The sequence below is a fragment of the Sinocyclocheilus grahami genome, unplaced genomic scaffold, assembly GCF_001515645.1.
Source record: "Sinocyclocheilus grahami isolate Dianchi unplaced genomic scaffold, SAMN03320097.WGS_v1.1 scaffold616.1, whole genome shotgun sequence".
Lineage (NCBI taxonomy): Eukaryota > Metazoa > Chordata > Actinopteri > Cypriniformes > Cyprinidae > Sinocyclocheilus > Sinocyclocheilus grahami.
Genome location: NW_015505795.1, coordinates 805399 through 818426, shown reverse-complemented (window position 1 = coordinate 818426; position 13028 = coordinate 805399). Strand labels below are relative to the sequence as shown.

Genomic DNA, 13028 nt, shown 5'->3' with positions numbered 1-13028 from the left:
GATTTGTTTTTGTGAAAATGAACTGCATCCTTTATATCTCCAAAAATTCTTTAGTTTTATCATATTTATAAAAGAAAGATGCCGCTTTACTATTCTCTCCGGAAAAAGCCGAGCTCCCGGAGGTGCGCCGTGGGCGGAGCTAAAGATTGACGAGCACTTGAGCTCCGACTGCCAGCAAAATACATACATTTGATGCAGTTTCACTTACTGTCTACTGTTCTGAATCATGACCGGGATCTTTTATAGCTCAACCACTCCATCCTCAGTATCAAACGATGTGCAAATCCAGCATCGAACTGGGCCTTGCTTATAAAGCGTTCATCAACAAACACACTTGTGAAACTCCGTTGCTGCTCCAGAAAAACAAACTGCATCCAACCGATCTCGCTCTTGCTCTGGTCGATGTGTGTGCGGGCACGCTCTTCCGGGAGAAATGCCCATATAAGGAGTTCCACCCTCGTCTACGTCATGAAGAGCCACGATCGAAAAAAAACTCTCCGAAACTTGTACGAACCCGGAAGTAAGATTTTTAGCACAGAAATACTCCGTCATACGTCCAAATTGTTTTTTGAAATTTTGTCCATGCTTAGCATGAGAATCCAACTCTTTAACAGTGTAAACAACTCTGAATGCATGAAACAGCATTGTACCCCCCCTTTAAATTTATTTAAAAAAATTCTGCAGATTCCCTGTAAATAGTGAAATACAATTCCTTCCTTCATATTTGTTGATATTTGTGTATTGAAAATATTTTTGATTGACATTCAAACTCCTATCTGATTTTTTATATTTAAAAAAAAAAAAAGGTCTTTTTTTTTATTTGGGCTAGTTAAAAAAAATTTCGGGCTACCAAAATCTGAAGAGTACCTGCCCGAAGGGCTACCAGGGATTTTGAAATTTTGCGAGCCCTGACATAGATTAGCAATTGATTATAAATATACTTAATTATTGTGAAAATACCAGAGATGGCTTGAATAACACAGATAAACTATATTGTCGCAGTCGAGTGTTTCTTGTCTTTGTTTTATCATTCAATAGTTTATATATGTTCTGTTTACTCAGATACAGATATAATAGCAATGTCTTTGTCCATATAAGGGATTTCCTGGAGAGTCATGAGCTCTCTACTTCTGTGACTGGATGTGTGGATTTTCTGTGCGAGGGCGCCCTCTGGCATCCAGTATGAATGAAACAGACATCATGTGTTTATAGCACTAACGGGAGTTTTTATTTTTAAATTTTTTAATAAGTATCGGTTCAGGCACCGTTTAGGCACCGGAACCGTTTTAAAAGTATCGATTTGGCACCGGTATTGAAAAAAACCCAAACGATACCCAACCCTAGTTATCATCTTCTCATTGCATCATCCGAAGAACATTGCACAACTGTCCTTTTTGGGTGAATCATGAAATCAAGTCTAGGTTGTGTTTTACCATAAAATCAAAAGAGAAATTAAATTATAGTTTTGCAAAATAAAGCCTATCTTTAGGACCATTAAGATGCGTTGCATTGTGATTTGCATTATTCTCATGCCAATTAAACACAAATCTTCATTACTTCAGTGCATCTGGATGCTTTGAAGTATGTTTGTAATTGTCATGATTTTTAATGGTGATTCTAATTAGATTCTTAGTAAAAGTAACTCTTTAAAACACAAAAATATTTGTGAAATTTACTAGCAATTTCTGAATGAAAATTGATTCACCACCATCTTTTTTGTATATAATTTAATGTAAACAAAAAGATATTGTTATATATATTTGTGTGTGTGTGTTTTGGAGGGAATTGTACTTAATTAGTATGAAAATAATGTCACAGTGAAAAAAAATATTGATGGAAGGAAGTCTTTATTATTATTATTTTTTTTTTCATTTTAGGCTGAAATATAAGAGACTTCAGCAATCAAATCTAAATAGTTAATACAAATATTTTATATTTATGCTAACTTGAATAATTATTTCTTAACAAAATATTAAACTTTTTTCAATCAAATCTATAAGCTCTATATTTTGTCACAATTTTGATTGGAATTTGTTGCATGCTGAGCATTAAGTCCCAGAATGCATGTCTATTAATATGGTGAGACCCAGCAGAGCTCTAGTGTGCAATTACTAACACTTCATCTTGATTTCTGTGAAGAAACAACACAGCATGCTGAACTCTGAAAACTTAGGTTCCACTTTCATGTGGTCTACTTGTGTTTTATGATTTGATCTCTGAGGAGCCGCTAACAGAGAGAAACACAGAGCTTTATTGTCATGTTTTTAGTGAAGGACTACCAGTTTGATCAGAAACACACATGTAGGAATCTCCAGAGGGATGATCGTAAATTAAACTCTTTATGTTCTGCTGAAAAGCACGTGCATCATTTCCTCAGCAGCGTCTGTGTCTCCATATGGTGTAATTGAGAGTAAGTGCATTGATTTGAGAGATGCTATAAAACATAAGGGCTTTCACCCATATGTCGCATCTGATGACACAGAGGGGACTGAGATTCAAACCCTTGATTGTTCAAAACATCTGCACATGCACAATAGTCAAAAAACATATAAATACACACACACACACACACACACACACACACACATATATATATATATATATATATATATACACACAATATATGCATTGTATTTTTTGCATTATGGTAATGAGAATTTGGAGGGGACATGTGTTTATGATGATAATAATAATAATAATAATAATAGTCTATTACCTTGCAAAATTAAATGCAAATGCTTTTTTATTTTTTGAATTATGGTCATCAGAATTTGGAGGGGAAATGTGCTTGTTATATAAATGTAACCTAGTACTGATGAGCGAATTGAATGGTTTATTGGTTTCTATTTTTTGTGTATTAGGAATACTGTTGGCTCTTTGACAAATTGTCTTTGTTCCTCTTTTTTAAGTCGCTTTGCATCTACTAAATGTGTAAATGCTAATTGAGCTGGGTAGCCCCGCCCACAAAATCCAGTTGCACATAACTATGCATTAAACATTAAATATGTGACCTTGGACCACAAAACCAGCCATAAGGGTAAATGTTTTTAAATTGAGATGGACATGACATCTGAAAGCTGAATAAATAAGCTTTCAATTGATGTATGGTTTGTTAGGATAGGACAATATTTGGCCGAGATACAACTATTTAAAAATCTGGAATCTGAGGGTGCAAAAAAATCTAACTATTGAGAAAATCATCTTTAAAGTTGTCCAAATTAAGTCCAGTAATGCACATTACTAATCAAAAATGAAGTTTTGAAATATTTACGGTAGGAAATTTACAAAATATCTTCATGGAACATGATCTTTACTTAATATCCTAATGATTTTTGGCATAAAAGGAAAATAGATCATTTTGACCCATACAATGTATTTTTGGCTACTGCTACAAATATACCCCAGCGACTTAAGACTGCTTTTGTGCTCCAGGGTCACATATGTTCTGATTGGCTGATGGTGTGTCATATCATGCATTTTAACTTTCAGTGTGGACAAACCAATCACTGATCAAAATCACTTTCAGATTTGCTCTTTCACTCCATTACATGTGAACAAACTGTACTAAACCAATGTTAAAATGATATCTTGCTCATCAAAACCTCAGTGAAAGACGGTTTGAGAAACAAGTGTCTGGACTGAAGTGATTTGTGTGGGTTCAGAGCGACTGCTCCTGTTTGTACAGTTGTCCTCAGCTGACACTCAAACAAATGAGCCGACGAACTGCTAAAACCAGCCCAAACTGCTGCACACACCATAAATACACTTTAAAGACTTGATTTGGAAACAAAGTTATAGTTTTAGAGAAGATGCTTGTTTCTGGGTCTCGCTGTGACCCAGAAAAGCACTGCATAAAAACACTGAGAGATAAATTTAGCTCACAGCATATTTGCCCTCCATTTGCATCAGCGAGCATGAATGGAAGTCAACAAGAACAGAAGAAGTGTTTAGAAAATGCAGAACAAATGTTCATAAACACTGTTTTATTGAGTAACCCCAGCTAAATGTTCAACAACTTCATAAAGTCATATACAAGCGTGACTTAAGACGACTAATGTTTTTTAAAGGGGTCATACGATGCTGCTAAAAAGAACATTATGTTGTGTATTTGGTGTAATGAAATGTGTTTATATGGTTTAAGGTTCAAAAAACACATTATTTTCCCCATACTGTACATTATTGTTTCTCCTCTATGCCCCGCCTTTCTGAAACGCGTCGATTTTTACAAAGCTCATTGGTCTGAAAAGCGAGGTGTGCTGTGATTGGCCAGCTATCCAGTGCGTTGTGATTGGCCGAATACCTCAAGCGTGTGACGGAAATGTTATGCCCGTTAACATACTGTGTTTCCGTGTGTCCCGGCGCGACGAGACAAAACCAATAAAACCCATTACAAACGAGGCATTTGTTGCATCCAGTGGGGTCATACAGTAATTACTGATTATAATGACTTGTACTGTGTTTTTACGCGTTGCGTATCGCGCCGCGTAAACATAAAACCATGTCTGCATTTGTGATCGGAGAAATGACAAACAACAAGCGCTACTCTACACTGCTTAAATCTCTCGTTTGAATCATCAGTGGCAAATTCTTTAAATATAAAAAACGTACTTACAGGCTGTGAGTCAGAAGCGCCAGACTGTCCTTGCAAAGTTGGAACTGCCCCACTTTATAGAAACAGCCTTTGTGCCACAGACGCATTGTAGGCTCTTCTTATTAATTACAAACATAAACTGGATACAAACCTGGCGTTAGATATGAAAAACTGATCTGAGGCCAGCACAAAAAAAAAAACACAGTTTTTTTTTAACAGTGAAGGGTTTCATCAGATGTGACATATGGCTGAAAGGCCTCATGACAGACAGCATTGAGAATGTGAATACAGCTGAACTGTGTTTTATTGTGTCTCCCAAATCAATGCACATTTCTCCTACAAATTCCCATTAAAAAAAAAAAAAAAAAAAAAAAAAAAAAAAAATTGCATTTAATTCTGCCAGAAAGCAGGCTATATAAATAAAGAAAAAAATAGTCTGTTTTCTTGATGAATTAAATTTATTTTTGCAGTATGGAAATGAGAGTTTGTAGCAAAAATGTGCCTATAATAATAATAATAATAATAATATTAATGCAGACTTAGTTTATGCATTTATTTATATTTTTGCATTATTTTAATGAAAATTTGTAGAGGAAATGTACTACTACTACTAATAATAATAATACAAATAAGTATATTTTGTCATGAAATTAGATGCGAATCAAATATTTTTTTTTTGCATTATGATAATGAACATTTGTGGAGGAAATGTACTTATTATAATAATAAAAAATGTTGTCATTTTATTGCAAAATTAAATGCAAATGAATTTTTTATTTATTTTGCATTATGATCATGAGAATTTGTAGCAGACATTTGCTAATAATAACAATATTAATTCAAAATAGTTTATTTGCTTGCTAAATCAAATCTAGATGCATTATTTGTTTTGTTTTGTTTGATTCTATTTAATTTTGGGGGAAAATGTGTTTAATTGTCATAATATTCTCTTTAATATTACTTTCTTCTTAACAAACCTATTAGGATTGATGAGAATGTGTGACTGAATTATTAACACATTATCACATTACTATATATACAGTACTCTGCCATTAGATATTATTCAGTTGCAGTCGTGTCTCATTCAGCACTGAGTTTGCTGTCGTTTTGTTGTATATGTATCATTGTGATCATATCGGTCCTGATCTGAGTGTGTCTGGTGTTTCTTTGTGTCCAGACCAGCGCGTGGCCTCGTTCTGCACCATGACGGACATGCAGAGAGCCGAAGCGCTGCAGATCTCGCGTGAGCTCACCAGACGCGTGGCAGCTGCTGAAGGAGCCGCACTGGAGGCCGGGTGAGTTTAACGCCGAACACACACACACAATACACTGTGTGTTCATACTCAGACTAACAGCTCTGTCTCGCTCCTCAGTGATACGTCTCCAGCCACGCTGACGGGTAAAGTCAATCAGCTGGAGGTCATCCTGAGACAGCTGCAGTATGACTTGAAGAAGGTAAACTATCCCGTCCTGATGGAAAACAATAGCCGTGTTTCGTAGGTCCAGCATGATTTGAATTTTTTTTTTAATAATTGTATTGGACAAGATGGTCATAACTGTATTATGTTAATAAGATATATTTTATTTATTTATTTTTGGTAAATTAGGGGGAAAATAGGGTAAATTTCTTGCTAAATTAAATGCAAATGCTTTTTTTGTATTATGGTAAAAAAAAAAAAAATTGGGAAATTGTGCATAATAATAATAATGCCAAAATTTTCTTCATTTTCTTGTATAAATTTGTACAATTACTTTATTATTATTTTTTGCATTATGGTAATGAAATGTTGTAGAGGAAGTGTGCTTATAATAATAATAATGCAAAAAAGTTAAATTTTCTTGCAAAATATTTATTTATAATTCAGTTTAACTTGAATTTAAGAAAGTCAGTTGGAGGTCATCTCAAGACGGCTGCAGTATGACAGTATGGTGTGAAAAAGGTGGACTATCCCATCCTGATGGAAAACAATAGCCATGTTTTTTAAGTCCACTGTAGATGTTTTTACCCATTAACAGGAACTGATTTCTCCATGTTTTGTGAATGCGAGGAAGTGCGTCAACTGGGTTTTGAGGGGAATGATAGGCAAACAATGTGTTAAAGTGTGTTGTAATGGGCACCAGAATGCAGAATTGCCACCTCGTCGGCCCAATTTAATATCCTGCTTCCTGCCATTTGAAATGACTCCGCTCAGCAGAAATAACTCCAACAGCCCATGATGCACCTGATGTAATGGCTGATCATGTTAAAGCGTTCACATCAGGTCAATATATGTATAGCTGGTGTACAATGACTCTAAAAAACTGTAAAGAGGAGTTATGAGTCCTCTGAGACCTATATCATCCATACTTAACATTTCTAGAACATTGTATCTATTTGTGAAACTTTTCTTTGTCTGTAATAAGATCTCAGTGCAAAATACTCAAGAGGTGAAATTTATGTTAGAATGTAAAATACTTTTGTCCCAGAGGTTTTCAAACTTTAGAGAACATTTACATTTAGACATTTAGCAGACGCTTTTATCCAAAGAGACTTACAAATGAGGACAATAGAAGCAATCAAAACCAACAAAAGAGCAATGATATGCAAGTGCTGTGACAAGTCTCGGTTAGCCTAACATATATATATATAACAAAAAAAGAAAACGAGCAGTTAGAAAACGAATAGAGAGTGCAAAGTGTTAGAGGGCCAAGTCAAGAAATAGATCAAATAGAATTAGAATGCCGGCTTAACATCGTGATGTCTGTCAGCCATCAGCAATGGACGATGGCATCGTCTATTGGCCCAACCCTAGTAGAGAATGAGTTGAAATGGTTAAAATGGTAAAATATAATTTAAATTGAATAAATAAAAATGGGTCGGTATTAGGTCCGTGTACGTTGCGTTCATTCATTTTTTGATTTAATATTGAAAACAGAAACATGAGAAAACGGCACCATTTTCATTTTTCGTTTTTTAAAAAACATGAAAAGACAAGAATTCGCCTTAATTTTTCGTTTTTACGTTCAGGGGTAGAAAATGGATAAACCGCTTGAATGTTCGATTTCCACATGTGGGAGGGAATTAAACGCCCCTTTCCACTGATTAGTCAAGCAAAAATGAAACAGTGCCGTCGTCATGTCGTCTTCAGTTCTGTGCAACAGAATAAGAGTCCTCCGCGGTTACGGTGTTTATTGTAACTCCTGCATTTCGTCTCTCTCTCATCAAACAACCAGACTAACAAAAGGACAGGGTTTACTTCTGTGTAGGCATAGTTTCTCTATGGCAAGTATTAGGTGCTTATTGCAGAAATATGTATGTACCTCGGATCTGCAGCCACATTAACCTTTTAGATTTCTTTGGCGCACAGCACATTTTATTTAGCTGTCCAGTTATCAAAATCTATGTGGCAAAGCTGCATGACGCACTGGACAACACGGGGCAAATGCATTTACATCATAGTGAAGCGCAGGCCAGTATTGATTTTAGTGTGAAAATGCAGCAGTCATAACTTTTATTTTAGACCGTACAGTTTCATTAATAATGAGTATGAATTGATTTCATTTTAGACACAAAACAGTGTGTTTTATCTGACATAAAACACAGGCGTTTCATTCTTGAATGAATCCGAGTCTTTGAATGAATCGTATTTGTGAGTGGTTCAATGACCCATTTGCTTTGCTCCTGAACAAACCAGCATTTTGAACAAATCTGTTGAATTGATGACTCTATGACTCATTCATCAACACCATGACTTGCTGCCACCTACTGGCGGTGTAACCTTCATAATTCAAGTATCCAATTGTTTCATTTTGTCACTCGTTTCATATTTCTGTAGGCTATTCAGAATGTTTTTGTTTAAAATATTAATCTCATTCCATAATGCAATTGCTGAGTTAATGCATTCACTGCCGTCTGAGCAGCATTAATTGTGTAAATACATCTAAATTCAACTTAAGATGCAGCTTCTGTGCCACAGTGCAAAGATGGCTTTGGTTGGTACTGATGTAATTGGTAACACCTATAATGTAATATTTTTCAAATATTGACTAAATTCAGAAATGTAATATTAAAGGTGACAGACATATTATATAAAGTTAGAAAAATGCCCTTTTCTATAAAAATAGCATGTTTTATATTTATATACATATGTGCAACATGCCGTCGCATAATGACAGTATCATATAAACTTCTCTTTAAAAAAAAAAACTCGAAATAATAATCAAAATGATAAGATATCTTTATATTCTCACTAAAACCGATACTGGTCTGCGCTTCACTAAAATGTAAATGTCACGCAGCTTTGTGTTGTGTAATGCTTTGTAATGTGGCTGCAGATCTGAGGTAGGCTACATACATATTTCTGCAATAAGCACCTAATATTTGACATATAGAATCTATGCCTACACAGAAGTAAGCCCCATCTAGGCGCTGCCCCAGTATGGTTTGTGTCAAGCCATTTGTTAGTCTGGTTGTTTGATGAGAGGGAGATGAAGCAGGAGTTGCAATAAACGCTTTAACAGCGGAAGGACCCTTATTCTGTTGCACAAAACTGAAGACGACATGATGACGGCACCATTTGATGCTTGCTTGACTAATCAGTGGAAAGGGGCGTTTCATTTCCGCCCCCACACGTGGAAATCGAACGTTCAAACTGTTTATCCATTTTCTACCCCTGAATGTGAAAATGGAATAATACCGCCTTCACAGTATTACAGAATTTGACAATATTACCACTTACCAAGTATGGTTTAAAATAAATTAAAAAATAAATAATGAAATAAAGTGTATGAAAAAATGACAGTATTGTCCTTTTCTAATTTGACACCATTATCACGTTTACAAATATTAGAGTTTGAAAAAAAAAATCATTTTAAACAATTTTAAAAATAAGTAATAAAAATAAGATTAATAAATAAAAATGACAGTTTTACCACTTTCTAATTTGACATTACTGCTTTCACAGAGAGTTTGGAAAAAAATACAATTAAATTTAATAAATACCAAAATGACAATATTACCACTTAATTTGACAAAATGACCGCCTTCACAATATTACAGAATCTAAAAATACCACCACTTAAAAAAATAATATAAAAAAATTACAAAAATGAATAAATAATAAAAAAGAAAAAATGTAATGAATAAAACAAAAATTACAGTATTATCAATTTCTTATTTGACAATATAACCAGTTTCACAATATTACATAATTTGACAGTACTATCACTTTAAAAATCATTTAAAACATTATAATTTTTTTTTAAATCCCAATTATATTAACAGCCATAGTGTTTATCTTCAGGTTAAAGGTATGTAAGAAAAAATTAAACACTGCAATAAAATAGAATCAAGTTATTTATTAATGACAAATTATTTTACACTGCATGTATTTTTTTGTTTTTGTTTGTTTACTTGCTTACTCACACTCGGGTTGTTCTTGAAGAATATCCAAGGCTGATATTTTCCATATAATGACAGCATATAGTGAGCACCATAAAACGGCTAGTTCACTATATTCTAAGGTCATTGGTTCACTTTTGTGCACAGGAAAAGGAAGACAAGGCGATCCTGCAGGTGGAGGTGCAGCACCTGCGGCAGGACAACATGCGTCTGCAGGAGGAGAGCCAGACGGCTGCCGCACAGCTCAGGAAGTTCACCCAGTGGTTCTTTCACACCATCGACAAGAAGCCTTGATGGAGACCACTGAAGACTTTCAGGACTGCACGCCATTGACCTACACTAGCAAAGCCCGATTCCTACTGCAGTTCAATCAGATGCAGAATGTAAGTATATTCTGGACTGAAGAAGAGTGTAGATGAGCAGCGAAGACACACGGAGGCAGGTTTAGCACGGAGAATGTACTCAATTAGCAACTAAACGATGTTTCTGGAGGTGGATCATGAATGTAACACATCAAGACTTGGCGAGACGTTATTGAAAGGCGCAATCAAACGTTGAAGTTCAGCGGGTCAACGGTACCTTTTGAATCTTTTCTGTCCACAATCATCAAATTCTGGCAATAAGAGTCATGGATTTGCCAAGCAAACACAATGTGAATAGTTCGTGAAGCTGTAAATGTTGAGATTGTGCCTCAGAGAAAAGCCGAAATGAAGCAGGTGTGTGCATAACGTGGCTTTCCGCTCCTGCCTCGTCTCGAATCCACAGTCACATGCCAAAACTCTGTGTCCATGTCTGTACAGAACCTCCAATCAAGTGTCTTGTATTTAACACTGTTATTTAAGCTTCTTTCACCTAAATTAGTTTATTTTATTCAAATGAGCGGCTTCTGGAGGAACGGCTGTGAGAAGGCCATACTGTGACTGTTTTGCCAGGACTGTGTCCAATACATAGATATATTGAGGATTTGTCTTTTTTTCCCCTCATTCCAACATTTGGATGCTGCTAGATAACATTTTGTTGGTTTCTATGCTTTTACAAATGTGTGTCTCTGTAAATTTCATGTAAAATGGGACTTTGGTTGCTTTTTTTTTTTTTAATAAATGTAGTATGTAAAATAAATCTGATGCGTCATCTTAATATTTCAGGTCCTAGGAAAAAACATTTATGTGTTTATAAATGTGTGTGTGTGTGTGTGTGTGTGTTACTTTTATTTTATTTTTATTTTTTGCGTTATGGTAATGAAAACTTGTAATAATAATGCAAACGATATGCAAAAGTTCTTGCAAAATAAAATGCAATATTATGGTAATGTGCGTAATTGTAGTAGCAATAATAATAATGTAAAATAGTCATTTTCTTGCTAAATTAGATGCACATGCAAATTAAATTTTCACATTCAGAAAGGTGCTTAATTTTCATTAATAGTAGTAATAATAATAATGCAAAATTTTCTTGCAAGATAAGATGAAAATGCAACATATTTGTATTTTATATTTTGCGTTACGGTAATGTGAATATGTAGGGGAATATGTAGTGCTGAATTATCATTTCTTGCTATTTTTTGGTGTGACGTGTGAGTTGGATGTTTAGTACTCAGATTGTCTCAGCTGGCAGGTCCGTGGACCGCTGCTCGTTTTTTTAAATTTCATGTAAAAAGGGGCTTTTTTTTTTTTTTAATAAATGTAGTATGTAAAATAAATCTGATGCGTCATCTTATTTCAGGTCCTAGGAAAAAACATTTATGTGTTTATAAATGTGTGTGTGTGTGTGTGTGTGTGCGCGCATTACTTTTATTTTATTTTATTTTTTTGTGTTATGGTAATGAAAACTTGTAATAATAATAATGCAAACGATATGCAAAAGTTCTTGCAAAATAAAATGCAATATTATGGTAATGTACGTAATTGTAGTAGCAATAATAATAATAATAATGTAAAATAGTAATTTTCTTGCTAAATTAGATGCACATGCAAATTAAATTTTCACATTCAGAAAGGTGCTTAATTTTCATTAAAAGTAGTAATAATAATAATAATAATGCAAAATTTTCTTGCAAGATAAGATGAAAATGCAACATATTTGTATTTTATATTTTGCGTTACGGTAATGTGAATATGTAGGGGAATATGTAGTGCTGAATTATCATTTCTTGCTATTTTTTGGTGTGACATGTGAGTTGGATGTTTAGTACATTACTTATATACTAGTATTTATTAATATTTCAAATATAATAATTTTTTTATTAAAATGTTTTGTTTTGTTTAAATAGTTTTTTGTTGTTGGTTTTACATCCTCTTTTTAAAAAAAGATTATAAATATATATATTGTGCTACACTGAACAAAGAAAGTCAGGCAGGTATTGATGATATTTGGGTGAAATTTCTGTGTGAAATATTCTTTTAAGTAAAGTTAGTGCTAGTGTATTATACAGAACAGGGTGATCCAAATCCACCAAGTTGGGACGTTTCCTAAAGCAACTTAGTTTGTGTATTTTTGCGACTTTGAAGCCCTCTACAGTTAAAGGGGTCCTATTATGCTCTTTTACAAAGTCTTGATTTTGTTTTGGGGGTGTACTAGAACATGCTCTCATGCTTGGTGGTTCGAAAAACGCATTATTTTTCACATAATTTACATTATTAAAAGTACTTTCTCGCCATCCTGGCACAAACGGCTAGATTAGTTCCGGCTTTGATGAAGGTCCGCCTTCCGAAAAACAAAATGTGTTGTGATTGGTTCGCTTTCCCAGTGCGTTGTGATTGGCGAACAGCTTAGACGGTGTTTCAGTACTGCCACGCCCCTTGCTCCGTCTTTCAACAAAAGCTTTTTGGCAAATCCAGCACTGTACTCCCTCATGTTGTGGAAGCTGTCCTCAGTAAAATGCGCGACACACAATAGCAAATTGGGGTTATAATGCTCAGGAACAGAGTTAAAAAATAAATTGCTGTTTCCTGACATCATCCACTTTCGGAAGTGAAAAAAGCCAGCGTTTCAGGTGGTCGCACACCGGACGTCTTTAAAATTCGAACACATTATTTTCTATGAGTGTAGGCACACCGG

At 34.7% G+C, this 13028-nt stretch overlaps 1 protein-coding gene across 1 annotated transcript in view; it reads left to right on the top strand.

Moving 5' to 3' along the window:
- LOC107557722 (signal-induced proliferation-associated 1-like protein 2) overlaps positions 1-11116 on the top strand; it is a 184663-nt gene extending 173547 nt beyond the window's left edge. The window contains exons 20-22 of the mRNA XM_016241243.1: positions 5769-5886; positions 5965-6046; positions 10119-11116. Of these exons, the coding sequence (XP_016096729.1) occupies positions 5769-5886; positions 5965-6046; positions 10119-10265 (347 nt within the window). The 3' untranslated portion in view covers positions 10266-11116. The remainder of the gene's footprint in view (positions 1-5768; positions 5887-5964; positions 6047-10118) is intronic.
- Positions 11117-13028: the final 1912 nt, after the last annotated feature.